This window comes from Triturus cristatus, chromosome 7 (assembly GCF_964204655.1).
Source record: "Triturus cristatus chromosome 7, aTriCri1.1, whole genome shotgun sequence".
NCBI lineage: Eukaryota > Metazoa > Chordata > Amphibia > Caudata > Salamandridae > Triturus > Triturus cristatus.
In genome coordinates this window covers 12,797,027-12,815,159 of record NC_140590.1, presented here as the reverse complement: position 1 = coordinate 12,815,159, position 18,133 = coordinate 12,797,027, and the positions used below count along the sequence as shown (strand labels likewise).

The 18,133-nt window shown below is 52.3% G+C and overlaps 1 protein-coding gene across 4 annotated transcripts in view; it reads left to right on the top strand.

The window, feature by feature from the left end:
- Window positions 1–12,740: 12,740 nt before the first annotated feature.
- The window catches only part of LOC146808685 (E3 ubiquitin-protein ligase CBL-like), a 417,764-nt gene continuing 412,371 nt past the window's right edge, over window positions 12,741–18,133 (top strand). For 2 of the 4 annotated variants that reach the window (XM_085615487.1, XM_085615488.1), the window contains exon 1: window positions 12,904–13,378. In XM_085615487.1, coding sequence (XP_085471613.1) covers window positions 13,047–13,378 — 332 coding nt within the window. In that variant the 5' untranslated portion in view covers window positions 12,904–13,046. Of the gene's footprint in view, window positions 13,379–18,133 lie in introns of all 4 variants that reach the window. The other 2 variants (XM_085615486.1, XM_085615485.1) reach the window with 2 other exon arrangements.

Below are 18,133 nucleotides of genomic sequence, written 5' to 3'. Positions count from 1 at the left end.
AACTTTGTCATCCCGAATATATTCACTGGACAACATTGTATCCTCTGCTATTGACATACTGGAACAAAATTTAGCCAGGTTACAACAAGGCCAATCTCAGTTACGTTCTATTATGTTATTAGGCTGGACGCTGCAATCCTTGCGTGCAGGCTATGTGCCGTGGCGTTTTATCAACACGTCGTCTCTGTTTTCAGAATACAATCTCACGGATAAACAGATCAAACTGGCACAAAGGTGAGCAAAGTATACAGTGCTGAGCATTGAAAAACTGGAAAAATTACCATTTACGGTAGCAGAAAAACCAGCTACAGAATGGCTTATCCATGGCAAAATAACTCTGCCTGTCACTACTTTTCATTTTCAGTATTGCCTCAAACAAATGCAAGCAGGCAAATATGAAAGGTTGGGTAAAGAATACATTAAGACATCCTGGGTTTTACCTTACCAATACAGATGTTGGAGTGGGGGTCGTGAAGTGTTTCTAAGCGGTACACACTGTGAAAATGCACTGAGCGGATCACTCAAATGTCAGGACATTTCTTTACACGGGGCTTGTAATGGTTCTGTGGCAAACTTGTCCTGCCACCTGCAGGGTACACCAGCTGCTGTGATTAATCCAACGTTTGGCCAACTTTCTAACGGGAGTTACCTCATGTTGAATGATCAAAGTTGCTGTGGCATGTTGCCAGGAATCCCATATCGGGTAACGGTGAGCTCCAGGTTTACCTGTTGTATGCAATTATTCTTCCCCCAAATAGACACAGTCAGGGAGTCGCCTCTATGGCCTTCATTGAATGTTTCTTTTATACGTTTTGATACTTTAAGCAGAATGAAAGCCATGCTTTTGCAACAAACCGTGCCTTTGACCTCGGCCAAAGAAACCTATGTTCTACACATTGCAAGGACTTCGGCTGAGATACAGGCTCTAATTCGTACAAACTGCCCTATACATTTCATAGAAATGATGGGACATATCTTATACATGTCTGATACGAGCGGGGTTGTACATGTATTTAAGAACATATGTTCAGGACTGTTAACACCTTTTCAGGCAGTCCTCGGAATCATTCCAAACTTCGTGCATTCGGCGTTTGGTGGTCTGCCATTAATTCTAACACTCGTTGCAGGAATCCTGTTTCTATTCCTACTGCTACACTATGGCAAGCCTATCCACCGGCGTCACTCCCAGCAACTTGGAGAAATCTCTCCTAGAACAGAAGTTCCGTGAGCGCATAGTGCAACTTTTGGGCATACCTCACCTACAGGAACTTAATACAACATGGTTTCTGTCATTTAGACCAATCTGGCAAGATTGCATTTTACCTGTTGTACGCTGCCTGCTTTGCGGTGAAGAATGCGTGCTAGACATCTGTCTAACACTCCCATCAGTCGTGCCAACGGATATCGATACTCTGCTGGACCCGATTACGGCCCATGCACTGTGTTGTCTCCAGAGGCTACCAATCCTGATGACGACATTCGTTGAGCTCTCTCAGACACTTCCTGCTGCTGCTGAGGTACGAGATGGATAAACAGGCACACAGGTAACAATGGATGCGAACATTGCTGCGGCATCCCATGCTGAAGGCGATGCTTCACATCTCTGTACAGTTAACCTTCTAAACAAGGTGTTCCAACTGTCACCGACATCGGTAGACGATCTTTTGTCTACAGGAGTAGATGATTTCATGTTTTCACCAGGCTCATACACTGACTTTGATTCGGCTCACAGTGTACCAGGGAAGCTATGAATTTGGCCTCCATGTTTTCAAAACAGAACAAAAGTTGGAACTCTTCCTAGAATTGACTTTTTTTCTAAATTTGAAAATGCATGGCAATTCAATCTGCTTACAGTAGAACTATTCATGTAGAACGGATTTCTTTGAATACTTCGAGGGACACATTGTCACCTTATTTACCACTATTTCATTTAGTACCATGTTATGAAATGGCTTTGGTTTTTGAATAATTGCATTTATTTCCGATATATGCTTAGAATGAAAAACAGCTTTAAAATGTACAGTACCTTTGCATTACATGTTTTAGCAAAAGTTTTTTAACTTCTTTTAGTATGCTTTTAAAAAGGTTTTTTTGCAACAACATGTGGTACTCAGTTTAATGTTTAGCATTTAGAGTTTAGCATTTGGTATTATCGTTCATTCGAAAGTGGAGTGGGTGTTGTATTCCGCTTTAGGTGTCCGTATATAGGTGTTCCTGAAACATGTCCTTATATAGTCACAATTCGCATTGCCCTTTTATAGGCATAAGATCCCAGTCCTTATTTAGGCATTAGCCATGCTATCCAAATACAGGCATGGTCACCTTCATCCGTCCACCCCAATGTCACAACGAGTTCTTAGAAACCAGACCCTTAAGCTCTTGGGAGTTCCCTTAGCACAGGATTATTGATTTCTCCAAGAACTCATTTATTATGCATGAACCGCTATTCCTTAAGGGTTCATTCCTGACGTCTTCCTCTGCCCGACTTTACGTCAATGCTAACATTCCAAGGCACCTACCAAGTATAAATATACCTTCCCTTGCCCAAGCAATTAGGAGGAGACCTCAACTTTAGAGGAGCCTGTGTCTCGGCCTGACGCACTGACAAGAGACGCTGTCATCCCTGCTCGCAGATAATCCAGCTTCCAGTGTTCTGACTCCCTTTGCTAGTGCAGTATTATTCCTTCCTACTGCTTACACTGTACATAATATATCTTGCATACTGTCTTACGATTGTAACAGCTCATATCTCTCACACGAGAAACAAGACTGTTAAATCCTTTTATTGAAACGCCCGTCTATTCTTTCTGTGTAACTGAAGAAACTAAGCATGCACGATTAGCTGAGTGAAACTGTTATCTGCTGTTTCCACGATTCTGAGAGTGTTCCGATTCTACAGGGAAACAAAGCTGTCATGTTTATGTGGTTGCCAGAAACTACTCCCTTCTTGTCTACAAAGAGTTTCTAGTGGCCTCTGAGTTAGCTGGTACAAAATAATTAAGTTTAAGGTACTCAATAGGGGCATACCTCAGTCCTATGCCAAATCTATAGGGTATATTATTCCAATGCGCAGAGCCTATTAGGGAAATAGGAACTACACTACACTCCAAGCTATGGGGAGTCGGGGCACGTCTAGAGCAACCAGGTAAGCCGAAAGGAAATCAAAGTGACCCTCTCCAGGACCCACAGGCCAACGGAACAGGGATCGTGAAGGGACCTCGAGATGAATCACAAAGCACCAGCCCACAGAGCACTCGTGGAGAGGAGGCTGGAGATCTTCGGTGGAAATACTGCTCGGGGTCAGGACTACACCTAGTCCAAAGCACAGCCTCAGGGATCGCCAAAAAGCATATGCTGCTGCTAAAGCACATGGTGCACAGGGGTTCGGGTTGCATGGTCCCCACGAGGGATACTAGTCTCAGGATTGCTGAAAGATCAGATTGACCTCAGAGACGCTCGGCAACCCACCTCCTGTGTTGCAGAAATCTTCGGAGTCCTCAGGAGCTCCGAGATGCAAACCGGTCAGATGCGTTTAGGTGCCTGCTGCTGCAGGGGAGTAACTCCTTTACTCCAAGGGAGATCCTCCTGTTGTACAGCGAAGTGTAGACCGTCAAAGTACTTGGGGCATCATTACAAGGGCTTTAGCTCTGCTTTTTTGGCTTACAAAGCCAAAAAAGCTGAGCTAAAACCAGCGCCCTATTTACAAGAGGGTGCGAACATGCATAATCGCATGTTATCACCCTTTTTCCTAACGCCTCACTTTGCATCTCCAATGAGATGCAAAGTGGGCGTTACTGGGCGTACCCCGGATGGACTACCTTGCAAATATTGCTGATGCTTACATTGCGATATTTACAAGGCAGCCCACATGATTTTAGCACACATTAGATTTTGGAGAAAACTGCCGTTTTCACCAAAACCTAACGTCTGCTAAAATCCTGACTTAGCCATCCCTAACATAGGGGGTGGATTATGCTGATGCGACCACAGGGTCGTATCAGCAAGGTTATCGCCGTTTTGCAGGGAACATCGCTGGAAAACCAGCGATGTTCCCTGCAAAAGGGCGATAACCTTGCTATCTCTAGATTTTTTAACGCCCTGGAGTAACGCGTTGTTAATAACGCGCTACCAGGACGATAAATACCAGAGATAGCCTGCGATAATGTAATTATCGCTAAGCACGGCCAGCGATAATTATCGCTGGCCGTTGTTAATATTCCCCCTTGGTTCCTGTTGCAGAGTATTGAACACCAACAAGCCTTGGCAACTGCAAACCATGTGGGCAGAGGAAATAAGGTTCGGTGAGGACCAGCAAGGTCCTGGGGACTCTCCAAGCTATGGAGAGTCAGGGCACATCTGGAGCAACCAGGAAAGCTCAAGGAAAGTCAAAGTTACCTTCACAGGGACCCACAGGCCAACGGACCAGGGATCGCGAAGGGACCTCGAGCTGAATCACAAAATACCAGCCCACGGAACACTCGTGGAGTGTAGGCTGGAAATCTTCAGTGGAAATACTGCTCGGGGTCAGGACTACACGTAGCCCAAAGCACAGCCTCAGGGATTGCCAAAAAGCATATGCTGCTGCAAAAGTACACGGTGCACAGGGGTTCGGGTTGCACGGTCCCCACGAGGGATACAGGTCTAAGGATTGCTGAGAGAACTGATCGACCTTAGGGATGCTTGGTAACCCACCTCCTGTGTTGTTGAAATCTTCGGAGTTCTCAGGAGCTCGGAAGATGCAAACCGGTCAGGGGAGTAATTCTTTTACTCCAAGGGAGATTCTTCAGTCATCCAGCGTAGTGTAGATCGTCGAAGTACTTGGTTTCTCTAGCAGAGTTTAGTCCAGGTAAAATCCAAAGTCCTATCCAAAGAACAAGGGGCACCCCCAAGTCACACAATATGGGTAGAGATATAGGGGAATAAACAACCAGGCAAAAAAACACAAAAGACTCTACCCCTATGTTTAAAGAATGTACAAAGTATCATATATTTGACTCCAAATGGTATGGCACTCAGATAGGAAAAGAACGGTGTAACATTAAGGTACAAAAAATGACAAAAAAGACGAATGCAAGTGCAGCAAAACACAAGACGATCACAGTAGAAAGAATATAGTTTCCTTTTATTTGGAAATAAATATGGGGATTTAATGCATTTGTTTATGTTGTTTTGCAATACATCAATAACATGCAAAACATACTAAAAAACTGTACAAAACAGAAATATAATACAAATGTAGACAAATAACAGGTTCCCAAGCAGGGGGGGAAAAAGAAGGTAAGGAATAAGGGGACAATTTCTAATCAAACAAGCATGCATTCAACTTCAAACAGCTCGCATTCATACAGCATCACAAAAAATCATTCAACAAAAACCAAACAGACTTTAGAGGGCCCATTCCCAAGGAAGTGATCACAGGGGACTCTGATAATTAGTCAAGATGGTAAGAGAGAACTATTTATCAAGGTATATAGAGAGTTTCAGGGGCGGGAATGGCAGGCCCAACAAACACCAAAATCCAAAGTCCTGTAGTCAGGTTTCCTACCTTATACCCAAGGAAGGGGTGGGACGCACTCTGGGGACCCACCTAGGGGAGGGTCAGGACAGAGGGGTGGCTACACCCATGTCCTTTGTACAGTTTCATGCCAGAGCAGGAGCAAATGGCTCCTGCAACCGTTTTGAGCCGGACTATGCATGGGGACACCAAATGTGCCACCAGTGCAGACTTTCTGGCACTCTCAGAGTGCACCTGCCCAGCCCCAATACACTAAAGCCAGTCTGGGAGCTGGCCACACCTCCCTGTGATAGGAAACCTAATGTCAGGCCTTCCTCTGCTCGAGCTTGGCTCAGCAGCAGGAGGGCAGACTCGTGTCTGTGGCTGGCAGCCTCCATTTTGTGATGCTCAGGTTGAAAAAGCTGGTACCGGGTGTACCGGTGTTTCACATAAATCCCTCGAGAAGGGTGGAATCAAACCTCCCCTGCCAGTTACTGGCGGGGAGGTATGCTTCCAAGGTGTTTGACACCAAACACGACATGTTTCTAAACAGTTGTTTTAAAGTTAGCATTTACCGCGAGGTTATAATGCAATTAAATATATATGGTCAGGCTGCATCACAGACAACCCTGGAAAATAGGTTCCGAAGGCTGCAGAGGGGCTCTGCTCATGCAGGGGCACCCTCTCACATAAAACCCAGCACCCTGCCTTCAGGTTTGATAAGGCCTGCCATAGGGGTGACTGATCGGTTTATATGTGCAGCGATTTAGAATAGATATAGGTAACCTATATCTAAGTACGGGGTGCATGCACCACTTTACACGGGCTGCAGTAGCAGACCTGTGGTGCCATTTTGAATGGCCTCTCAGGGGTGGCATAATACATGCTTCAGCCCCTTGGAGGCCTCTGGGGTACCCATGTCCTGGGTATATGGGGTACCATATCCTAGGGACTGATAAGGGTGCCCCAGAATCTAATCTGGAGTGTACCTAAAGTACATGCTATCAATTTAGAGGAGAAAGCAGATAGACTGGGGTCCTGAGTAGCAGGATCCCAGTCAGTCAAAGTTGAAAACAGTGATACATCAGCAAAAAGTGGGGGTAACTATAAGAAGCAGATCCTACTCTCCTACAATGACACAGTTCATAATGAGAACACTCACACTTGAGCCAACAAGGGCTACACAATCAGGACAAATTCAGGGATCTACAACTGAAAGTGAGTGCAGCATAAGTTGAAAAAGACTGCTCTTGAGAGAGCAGCGATGGCTGCAGCCATGGAGATGGCGCCAGTCACAATAGGGGCTCCAAACAGGTAATCCAAAAAAACAAACAGGTTATGGTAGTAGGGGCCAGGGAGGCTGGCCGCAACCACATATTTGAAAGCACTTCTACTGCTGGAGCTGGGTCACCTGGTAGAGGCATGCCAGACGATGGTGAACCAGGAGCAGCAAACGCAGGAGATGTCAGAGAATAAGTACCAGCCGCCCCCAAACCCCATGCGACAGGATATGTTTAACGTCCCTCCACAGTACTAAATGCAGGGTAATCAAAACATATAATACTCTCAGTCGTAGGAAGGGCCGACATTTGCCGCACAATTGCAGCCGTGATCACGTAATTGGGTGAGTGAGTGAGTGGCAGCAGGAACCACAGATAGGAAACCCAGTACAACAGGGACAGGGGACACAACTCCGGGAAGGAAGGGTGAGAGTGGGGGGAAGTAGCGTCTTAACGGAATCACAGAGCCAAAATACACAGAAAAAGTGACCCCTTAGTAGATAAAAGCAGATAATAACCACTTAACCTCCAGTAGTTCACCTCCGACGATAAAGACAACCAGCGTCCTCCTACCCACTCCCCCTAACAATTGTAACCGATCAGAAAGAACTAACAGACAACATTGGGTGGTCCATAAATTCAACTTGCATCTAGGAATTCTGAGTTGTTGGGGGCTGTGTCGATCGGGCATCCACATTAACCCTTTCAGCGCTCATGACGGAACCACTCCGTCATGAGCCACGGGTGCCGTGTGCTCATGACGGAGTGGTTCCGTCATGCTGCGGCCGTTGGCCGCCGCTCCTCCCACGCTGCGCTGATTCCCCGCCTGTGCGGGCGATTAGCGCAGTGGGCGGAGTCATGACGGAACCACTCCGTCATGAGCACAGCTCAACCGTGGCTCATGACGGAGTGGCTCCGTCATGAGCACAGCGCCACCGCGCTGCCCCCAAACCTCCCCCAGCGCTGCGGCGGAATTCCCGCCGCAGCCAAGGGGTTAATGACACCATCATCTTACGAGAGCGCAGAGTAAACAGATTGCCTAAGGCACATAAGTAAATGTAGGCCCCACTGTGCCCCATCTCTCACAGGGTGGGGTTCACTAGCCACACCCCGGCGACAGGCCAGTCTGACAAGGGTGTGGGACAGAAACTGTTTAAAAAGCTGTCACGCAGGTCCCGGAGTCAAGGTCTAATGGGACGCATTCCAATCACTAAGCGGAATGGTCCCCATTGTTGGGCCTCATGTCCATGATTAACGTTTCCTTCGTTGCATGTAGCCCCCAAATGCTCTAGGAGCCCCCGAATCAAGGGAGGCCTCTCTTTCAGTTCTAAACGAAGCCATCCTCGGTGATGGGAGAAATGTTTTTCTTGTGCTGGGATGATGAGACCCTGAAACTCCAACGCCCCCACATGTGCGAGACAATAAGCTAAGAGGCCTCGGCATGGCAACGAGTTTGAGGCTACAGTTGGGGGTTCCCTCAAACTTTCACATTTACAAGATTGACAAGATGAGCACCAATTTCATTAGGCAATCAACAGCTGTATCTAATCTGAGGAGCTCAAAAGACTGCAGCCAAAAGCTAAGGACAGCGGACCCACCAGAAACGCTGATAGGAAGTGGGGTGTGGTCCGAGGGAAGGGGGTGCCAGGGATGGAGTCTTCCAAGCCTCTACCCCTGCGATAGATGGAACACAGGGCACTGACCCCTTCCAGGCTCACCCTCAATCCAAGCATACTCCACTCACATTGCTCCAACCATGCAGGCACAATAAAGGGAAGCATCGGCCCTGGCTTCCGACCCCACAGGTGTGGTATGGGGGTAAGGGGTACACAGAGCAGCCTCTGACCCTCTCCTTGTGGGGGCAAGGTAAAACAATGAATATGTGACTCAAGGAAACGAAAAATGCACAAAATAAGCCCAAAACGAAGATTCCATGTAAAAAGGTGGGGTCGAGATCAGCCTAAGCCAGGTATCTGATGCCACAAGGGAGGTCGCCTAGTACACCACATGCCGGGAACAGGGATATGGACAAACATAAAAACGTGTTCCTAGGACATGTTGCAAGCACCAGCAACACCGAACAGCAACACGATCCCTCTTCCCACATTTCCACGCACATGTAGCAAACACACATGGATGGAAAAGCACATGATGGAGCGCAGAAACCTTGGTAACGGGGGAAGCAAACCCGTACTGATATCCACCCTGCGTCACAGACCCGATGTCACACTAACTCATTCACACATGCAGTCATTGGTGGGGCCCATATCACCAATACTCACACTGACCATTCACCGGTCTGCACGCAGTCGGAGGATGTGTGGTTCAAGCGCTCTACATGTGATGGGAAATGCCTATTAACCTATAGGGAAAGAAAAGTTAATTCACAGAATATACATGAATATCCCTTCCACCCACAGATCTCAATCCTAAACATCAAGGCACTCCTCCCACGTGGCCAATGGACCAAATAGTTGGATTGGTTGATGGTGATCTAGAACCAGCTAAAACACATTTTAAGATTTAGATCTTACCCTTCTCAATAAACCACAAACTCATTCTTTGTTAATCAATATCTGTTTATCTAAAATTTCTTAGCAAGGATAAATTTGCGTTTGGAGAGTTTATATAAAATTTTCAATTAAATCACAGAACATCATATTTACCTATTCTGACTATCTGGAGTCCTCTAAGTCTGTCGTCATTCGTCAAAACAGATTAATGTTCAAGTTCTGTGCTCAGCACGCCACAGTCCCCAAGATCAGTAAAGACCAAAGACGTGCAAGCATCTGTCAATGCCCATAGAATTAGGAAAAGTTTGTAGTCATCAGGTAATTGGGCAACATCCGGACCATTTAGAATTCAGGAACACAGCAGTCACCCTAAGTAGTAGAGTTTGCGTAGCGTCACCGTAGTCGTCGTGGTCATCCGTCAGTAGTGTAGGTAGGTAGGTCCCTCTCTATTCTACCATGTACTTTTATAATAAAATCACAGTAAAAGTTACATTTTGATAATTTCGTACGGTTGTGATTGGTTGATGTTGATTGAGATCGTCCGATGGGGTTTAGCACAGTTTGAGGGGTGAGGTCACAAGTTCAGTCCATTCCGTTTGTTTGTAAACGTCCATTGTCCTGTCACTTGGCTGTTGTCCACCGTGGCCTTGTCTTGGTACAGTGGGTTACGGGCCATGCAGAGGCTGCAGTCATCTTTGTTGCGCATGTGCTGTTGACTCCGCGCCTCGTGGGACAGCGGCCACATCGTCGTGTTGCGTCTGCGGCCATTTTTTATAGGCCCAAACGCCAACTTAAGCGAAACAAACACAAAAGAGTAATTAATGCATAGAAATAATAAATCTAATGTTAACCCCTTACTAATCCCTCTATGTGCTTGTATTTATCTAGCCTATAGCGACGTTTAAAGCGTTTATATTCACCCTTTACGTTATCTTCTCGGGCAACATTACAGAGACATCACAAAAGCAACAAATACCATGCAGTATTCTATTTAATACATATACTACTGTTAGTATGCGTACGGATTTTAGTCATAAAAGTAATTTAGTCATGCAAAATGCAAATCCCACGTATATTTTGTATATAATAATGTTGATTAATAAAACATGCAAATCTCATTTAATAAAATGTTATAGTTAATCGATTATTCAATTAGTGATCTCATGCAGAATAGGGGGGGGATATACAAAATGTTGTACTACCCGCTCCATCACACAACTCACGGCAAGTGCAACTGTAGGTAATATCAAAACAGGTAGCCCACCGCAGGAAAATAGTCTCAAGAAGGGGCCGCACAGCAGCTGTATTCTTATGCATGCACCGGGCGAGGCGATTTATGGAAAAACTAGTGATTCCCATAGAACCCCGGCTAAAGCCACAATCCTAACCATCCCTGAACTCATGGGACCACTACACAACTGACCTAACACTGATCTGACCACCCAGAGCCAAAAATGTTGGAAAGGGTCAGAAAACTAGGCCTGAGCGGAGATCGCAAAGTCAAGCTGTTTGGACCTCCACAAAGTTGTCAAAAAACTACGTAGCGCTGCACGGAGTTCTGTTTACGCCGGAAATTGCGAGCAAACTGCACCACATGGTGCGCATAGGCAAGGCAATTTTTTTTGATCAGTTCATGGTGGAGGGCCTGTTTTTGTAATCCTACTCAATCCTTTCAATTCTCCCTCCATCTAACTTAGCTACCCCACATTTTTATTTATTGTATTACTGTGTGTTCTTGTGACTGTGTATCTTTTCTTCATTTTTTGTTACTTTTTGTATTTTTCTTCACTTTTAACTGTACTTCCTTATTGCTTCCTTCCTTCCTTTTCCGTTTTTTTTTTTTTCACCCCACTCAGCCCATGGCAGAGCAGGGCGACCAGGAGAGCGAAGATGCCAGCCCCCCCCCCCCCCGAACATACATCAACAGCCACCCCCTCCCGCTCTCTCCTTCCTCTCTGTCTCTCTTCCCTCTCTCCTACCTTCCTCCCTTCCTGTCTCTCCTTCCCCACAACCTGTCTCTCCTCTCTCTGTCTTTCCTACCTCCCTCTATCTCCTCCCACCCTCTCTCTCCTCCCTCCCTCTCCTTCCTGTCTAGCCTCCTTCCCCCTGTCTCTCATCCCTCCCTCTTTCCCCTCCCTCCCTCTCTCCTCCCTTTCTCTCTCCCCCTCCCTGTCTCTCCTCCCTCACTCTCTCACTCCTCTCTCCCTGTCTTCCGTCCCTGTCTCTCCTCCCTCCCTCTCTCCTCCTCACTCCCTGTCTCTCTTCCTTCCCCCTGTCCCTCATCCCTCCCTCTCTCCCCTCCCTCCCTCTCTCTCTCCCCTTCCTGTCTCTCCTCACACCCTCTCTCCTCCCTCCCTCTCTCCCCTTCCCTCTATCTCCTCCCTCCCTGTCTCTCCTCCCTCCCTCCCTCTCTCTCCTCACTCCTTGTCTTTCCTCCCTCCCCATCTCTCCTCCCTCTCCTCCCTCCCTCCCTCTCCTCCCTCCCTCCCTCTCCCTCCCTCCCTCTCTCCACTCCCTCCCTCTCTCCACTCCCTCCCTCTCTCCTCTCTCTCTCTCTCTCTCTTCCCCCTCTCTCTCTTTCCTTTCTGTCCCTCCTCCTGCTCTCCCTCGCTCCCTGTCTCTCCCCCCTGTCTCTCCTCTCTTCTTCTCTCACCTCTTTCTCCTCCTCCTTCTCTCTCCGCCCACCTTCTCTCTCCTCCCTCCCTCCGTCCCTCTTTTCCCTCCTTCTCTCCTCCCTCCCTCCCTTTCCTCCCTCCCTTTCCGCCCTCCCGCCCCGCCCACCCTCTCCTCATCTCTCTCTCCCCACTTCCTCCCTCACCTCCCTCCCTGTCTCTCCTCCCTCCCTCCCTCTCCCCCCTCTCTCTCCTTCCTCCCTCCCTCCCTTTCTCTCCCACCTCCCTGTCTCTCTTCCTCCTCTCTGCCCTCCCTTTCCTCCCTCCCTCTCTTCCCTTCTTTGCACCCTCACCGCCCTCCCTGTCTCTCATCCTTAACTCTCTCTTCCCTCTCTTCCCTCTCTTCCCTCCCTTTCCACTCCCTCTCTATACTTCCTCTGTGTCCCTCCTCACTCTCTCCCTTTCCCTCTTCCCTATCTCACCTCTCTCCCTCCCTGTCTCTCCTCCCTCCCTCTCTCCCCTTCCTCCCTCTCGCCTCCCTGTCTCTCCTCCCTCTCGCCTCCCTCCCTCCCTGTTTCGCCTCCCTCCCTGTCTCCCCTTCTTCCCTCACTCCACCCTGTCTCTCCTCCTCCTCTCCCTCTCTCTCCTCCCTTGCTCTCACTCCTACCTCCCTCTCTCTCCTCCCTCCTTCTCCTCCTCTCCCCTCCCTCTCTTGTCCCTCCCTCTCCTCCCTCTCTCTTTCCTCCCACCCTCTCTCTCCTCCCTCCCTCCCTCCCTCTCCACCCACTCTCTCTCTCCTACCTCTCTCCCCCCTCCCTCCCTCACCTCCCTCCCTGTCTCTCCTCCCTCCCTCTCTCTCTCCTCCCTCCCTCTCTCTCTCCTCCCTCTCTCTCCTCCCACCCTCTCCCCCTCCTCCCTCCCTGGTTCTCCTCCCTCCCTGGTTCTCCTCCCTCCCTCCCTCCCTCACCTGCCCCTCCCTCCCCTCTCCTCCCGCCCTGTCTCTCCACCTTCTCTCTCCCTCCTCCCTCCTCTCTCTCTCTTTCTCCCCTCCCACTCTCACACCTCCCTCTCTGCTGGCCTCACCCACCTGCCCCTCTCGCCCTCTGTCAGCAGGAAGTGTCTGCCCGGCGGGGCTCCCAGCGCTGCCATGGCCTCATGGCACTCCCTGGCCCCCAAAGGGGGCGACCCTTGCAGCTTGGAGTTGGACCCTAAGGCGCTACAGAAGGCGCTACGAGAGGTAGAGAAGCTGACCAAGCTGTGCCAGAGCCCCCGGCTGCAGCTGAAGAACAGTCCCCCCTACCTCCTGGAGATCCTGCCGGAGACCTTCAAGGCGCTGCGCAGGCTGGAGCAGCCTGTCTCCAGCGGACTCCTGAAAGAAGTCTACTTCCGGGTCTTCCTGAACAACCTGCTGAGCAAGACCAAGCAGGCCACCCTGCTCTTCAAGGAGGACAGCATCTACCAGGAGACCTCCTCCCAGAGGTAAGACCGCCAGGGGCAGGGGAGACCGCCAGGGGAAGGGGAGACCTCCTCCCAGAGGGGAGACGGCTAGGGGCAGGGAAGACCGCCAGGGGCAGGGGAGACCGCCAGGGGAAGGGGAGACATCCTCCCAGAGGGGAGACCACCAGGGGAAGGGGAGACCACCAGGTGCAGTGGAGACCGCCAGGGAAAGGGGAGACCTCCTCCCAGAGGGGAGACTGCCAGGGGCAGGGGAGACCGCCAGGTGCAGTGGAGACTGCCAGGGGCATGGGAGACCACAGGGGCATGGGAGACCGCAGGGGCAGGGAAGACCGCCAGGGGCAGGGGAGACCGCAGGGACAGGGGAGGCCTCCTCCCAGAGGTGAGACCGTCGGGGGCAGTGGGGACCACCAGGGGCAGGTGAGACCGCCAGGGGCAGGGAAGACCTCCGCCCCAGAGGTGAGACCGCCAGGGGCAGGGGAGACCGCCAAGGGAGACCGCAGGGGAGACTGCAGGGGCAGGTAAGACCGCCAGGGGCAGGGGAGACCGCAGGTGCAGGGGAGGCCTCCTCCCAGAGGTGAGACTACGAGGGGCAGTGGTACCACTAGGGGCAGGTGAGACCGCCAGGGGCAGGGAAGACCTCCGCCCAGAGGTGAGACCGCCATGGGCAGTCAGGACTGCCAACGGCAGGGGAGACCTCCGGCCAGAGGGGAGACCGCCAGGGACAGGGGAGACCTCCGCCTAGAGGTGAGCCCACCAGGGGCAGGGGAGACCGCTAGGGGCAGGGGAGACTCTCCTCCGCCCTGAGGTGAGACCGCCAGGGGCAGGGGAGACCTCCTCCCAGAGGTGAGACCGCCAGGGGCAGGGGAGACCGCCAGAGGCAGGGGAGACCTCCTCCCAGAGGTGAGATCGCCAGTGGCAGGAGAGACCGCCAGGGGCAGGAGAGACCTCCGCCCAGAGGTGAGACAGCCAGGGGCAGAGGAGACGGCCTGGGACAGGGGAGGCCTCCTCCCAGAGGTGAGACTGCCAGGAACAGGGGAGACCGCCAGGTGCAGGTGAGACCGCCAGGGGCAGGGGAGACCTCCGCCCAGAGGTGAAACTGCCAGGGGCAGGGTAGAACTTCACCTGCTGATGAGACTGCCAGGGGCAGGGAAGGCTGCTAGGGGCAGGGGAGACCTCGGCCCAGAGGGGAGACCGCCTGGGGCAGGGGAGACCGCCAGGGGCAGGGGAGACCTCTTCCCAGAGGGGAGACCGCCAGGGGCAGGGGAGACCTCCTCCGAGAGGTGAGACCGCCAGGGGCACTGGGGACCGCTAGGGGCAGGTTAGACCGCCAGGGGCAGGGGAGACCTCCGCCCAGAGGTGAGACTGCCAGGGGCATTCGAGACTGCCAGGGGCAGGGGAGACCTCCACCCAGAGGGGAGACCACCAGGGACAGGGGAGACCTCCGCCCAGAGGTGAGACCGCCAGGGGCAGGGGAGACCACCAAGGGAGACCGCAGGGGAGACTGCAGGGGCAGGTAAGACCGCCAGGGGCAGGGGAGACCGCAGGTGCAGGGGAGGCCTCCTCCCAGAGGTGAGACTGCGAGGGGCAGTGGTACCACTAGGGGCAGGTGAGACCGCCAGGGGCAGGGAAGACCTCCGCCCAGAGGTGAGACCGCCATGGGCAGTCAGGACTGCCAACGGCAGGGGAGACTCCGGCCAGAGGGGAGACCGCCAGGGACAGGGGAGACCTCCGCCTAGAGGTGAGCCCACCAGGGGCAGGGGAGACCGCTAGGGGCAGGGGAGACTCTCCTCCGCCCTGAGGTGAGACCGCCAGGGGCAGGGGAGACCTCCTCCCAGAGGTGAGACCGCCAGGGGCAGGGGAGACCGCCAGAGGCAGGGGAGACCTCCTCCCAGAGGTGAGATCGCCAGTGGCAGGAGAGACCGCCAGGGGCAGGAGAGACCTCCGCCCAGAGGTGAGACAGCCAGGGGCAGAGGAGACGGCCTGGGGCAGGGGAGGCCTCCTCCCAGAGGTGAGACTGCCAGGAACAGGGGAGACCGCCAGGTGCAGGTGAGACCGCCAGGGGCAGGGGAGACCTCCGCCCAGAGGTGAAACTGCCAGGGGCAGGGTAGAACTTCACCTGCTGATGAGACTGCCAGGGGCAGGGAAGGCTGCTAGGGGCAGGGGAGACCTCGGCCCAGAGGGGAGACCGCCTGGGGCAGGGGAGACCGCCAGGGGCAGGGGAGACCTCTTCCCAGAGGGGAGACCGCCAGGGGCAGGGGAGACCTCCTCCGAGAGGTGAGACCGCCAGGGGCAGTGGGGACCGCTAGGGGCAGGTTAGACCGCCAGGGGCAGGGGAGACCTCCGCCCAGAGGTGAGACTGCCAGGGGCATTCGAGACTGCCAGGGGCAGGGGAGACCTCCACCCAGAGGGGAGAACACCAGGGACAGGGGAGACCTCCGCCCAGAGGTGAGACCACCAGGGGCAGGGGTGACTGCCAGGGGCAGGGGCAGGGGAGACCTCCTCCCAGAGGTGAGACCGTCAGGGGCAGGGGTTACCACCAGGGGCAGGGGAGACCTCCACCCAGCGGTGAGACCACTAGAGACGGGACACCTTCACCTGCTGATGGGACCGCCAGCGGGCAGGGGAGACCTCCTCCCAGCGGTGAGACCACCAGGGGCAGGTGAAACCGCCAGGGGCAAGGGAGACCTCCAGGGTCAGGTGAACTCGCCAGGGGAGACCTCCGCCCAGAGGTGAGATTGCCAGGGTATTCCTCCACCCAGAGGTGAGACCACCTGGGACAGGGGAGACCTCTGCCCAGAGGTGAGACCGCAGGAAAAGGGGAGACCTCCGCCCTGAGGTGAGACCGTAAGAAACAGGGGAGACCTCCGCCAAGAGGTGAGACTGCCAGGGACAGGGAAGACCTCCGCCCAGAGGTTAGACCGGCATATGGAGTTGAGTCTTTTACCCACAGGTGAGACATCAAATAAAAGTCAGACCTCGACACACAAGCCAACTTGTTGAGAGACTGAAGCCAACCGGTGAGATATCAAGCAATAGGTCAGACCACCACCCAGAGGTGAGACCTTTCCATACCAGAGAGACTGCAGCCCAGAGGTGTGACCATCTGGTACAGGTGAGAGAGCCAAGTATAGGTGAGACCGCAACCCACAGCTGAGATCTGCAACCATGAGACCTCCATGTCCAGTTGTGAATCCTGCCCACAGATGTGACCACCACGTGCAGGTGAGATTGTCACATGTAGGTGAGATTTCAGCCCACAAGGGAGCGTGCCAACCATCAATCAATGAATCCGTAGATTTGTAGAGTGCTACTGGTCACCTGTGAGGGTATGAAGATGCTGTATGAGTGAGACCTACATGTATGGTTGAGACTGTCTCGCTCAGGTGAGACCGCAACCCACAATTCAAAGCTCCAGCTATGAGTCAGACCTCCACGGACATGTGAGAATGCCTCGCTCAGGTGAGACCTCAAACCATAGGTGTCAGCTCCAACCCTCAGTGAGACCTCCATGTACAGATGAGACTGTCTCGCTCAGGTGAGACCTCATCCAACAGGTGAAAGCTCCAATCCTTAGTGAGACCTGCATGTTCAGGTGAGACCTTATCTAACAGGTGAGAGCTCCAACCCTTAGTGAGACCTCCATGTACAGGTGAGACTGCCTCGCTCAGGTGAGACCTCAACCCACAGGTTAGATCTCCAACCATGAGTGAAACCTCTTATAGAGGTAAGAATCTTCGCACCAGTGAGACCGGCGGATAGAGGTGAGAGAGACCATCGGGTTCATGGGAGACCTCCCCCGACAGATGCCTGGCACCGCGGTGAGACCCCTGTTATCAAGGGGTGGGGGTCGATATTTGCGAACAGCAGGTTCCCTGTCTCTCTGGCGTGCCTTGTCGATTGCTACAGACACTTTAAACGTTGGAAAAGGTCGAGGGGGGAGAACAACAGCACAACCCCCCCTCTTCCCCCCCCCCCCTCACTTTACATTTCCAAAAGGCGTTTCCTTGTGGCCTTGGTTGGGCGTCTGCTGTGGTTAATGTGCCCTTTATCCAGGGGTCATTGCCAGGGCAGCCCTGTGCAAAGTGACATCTCAAGGCCCGCCCCCATCTCTAGGTAGTTTCTGACATAATAAGTGCAGGGGCGTTGACGAGCATCGGGATTGGCGAATCCCAAGAATCCGTACTCTTGGTTCCACCTCAAGGCTCTGTCATCCACAGCCAGACACTCTCTGCATCTGTATCTCACTCCTGCACTCTCTACCTCTGTACCTCACTCCTGCACTCTATGCCTCTGTATCTCACTCCTGCACTCTATGCCTCTGTATCTCACTCCTGCACTCACTGCCTCTGTATCTCACTCCTGCACTCTATACCTCTGTATCTCACTCTATGCCTCTGTATCTCACTCCTGCACTCTATACCTCTGTATCTCACTCCTGCACTCACTGCCTCTGTATCTCACTCCTGCACTCTCTGCCTCTGTATCTCACTCCTGCACTCACTGCCTCTGTATCTCACTCCTGCACTCACTGCCTATGTATCTCACTCCTGCACTCTATACCTCTGTATCTCACTCTCTGCCTCTGTATCTCACTCCTGCACTCTATGCTTCTGTATCTCACTCCTGTACTCTCTGCGTCTGTATCTCACTCCTGCACTCACTGCCTCTGTATCTCACTCCTGCACTCACTGCCTCTGTATCTCACTCCTGCACTCACTGCCTCTGTATCTCACTCCTGCACTCACTGCCTCTGTATCTCACTCCTGCACTCTATAC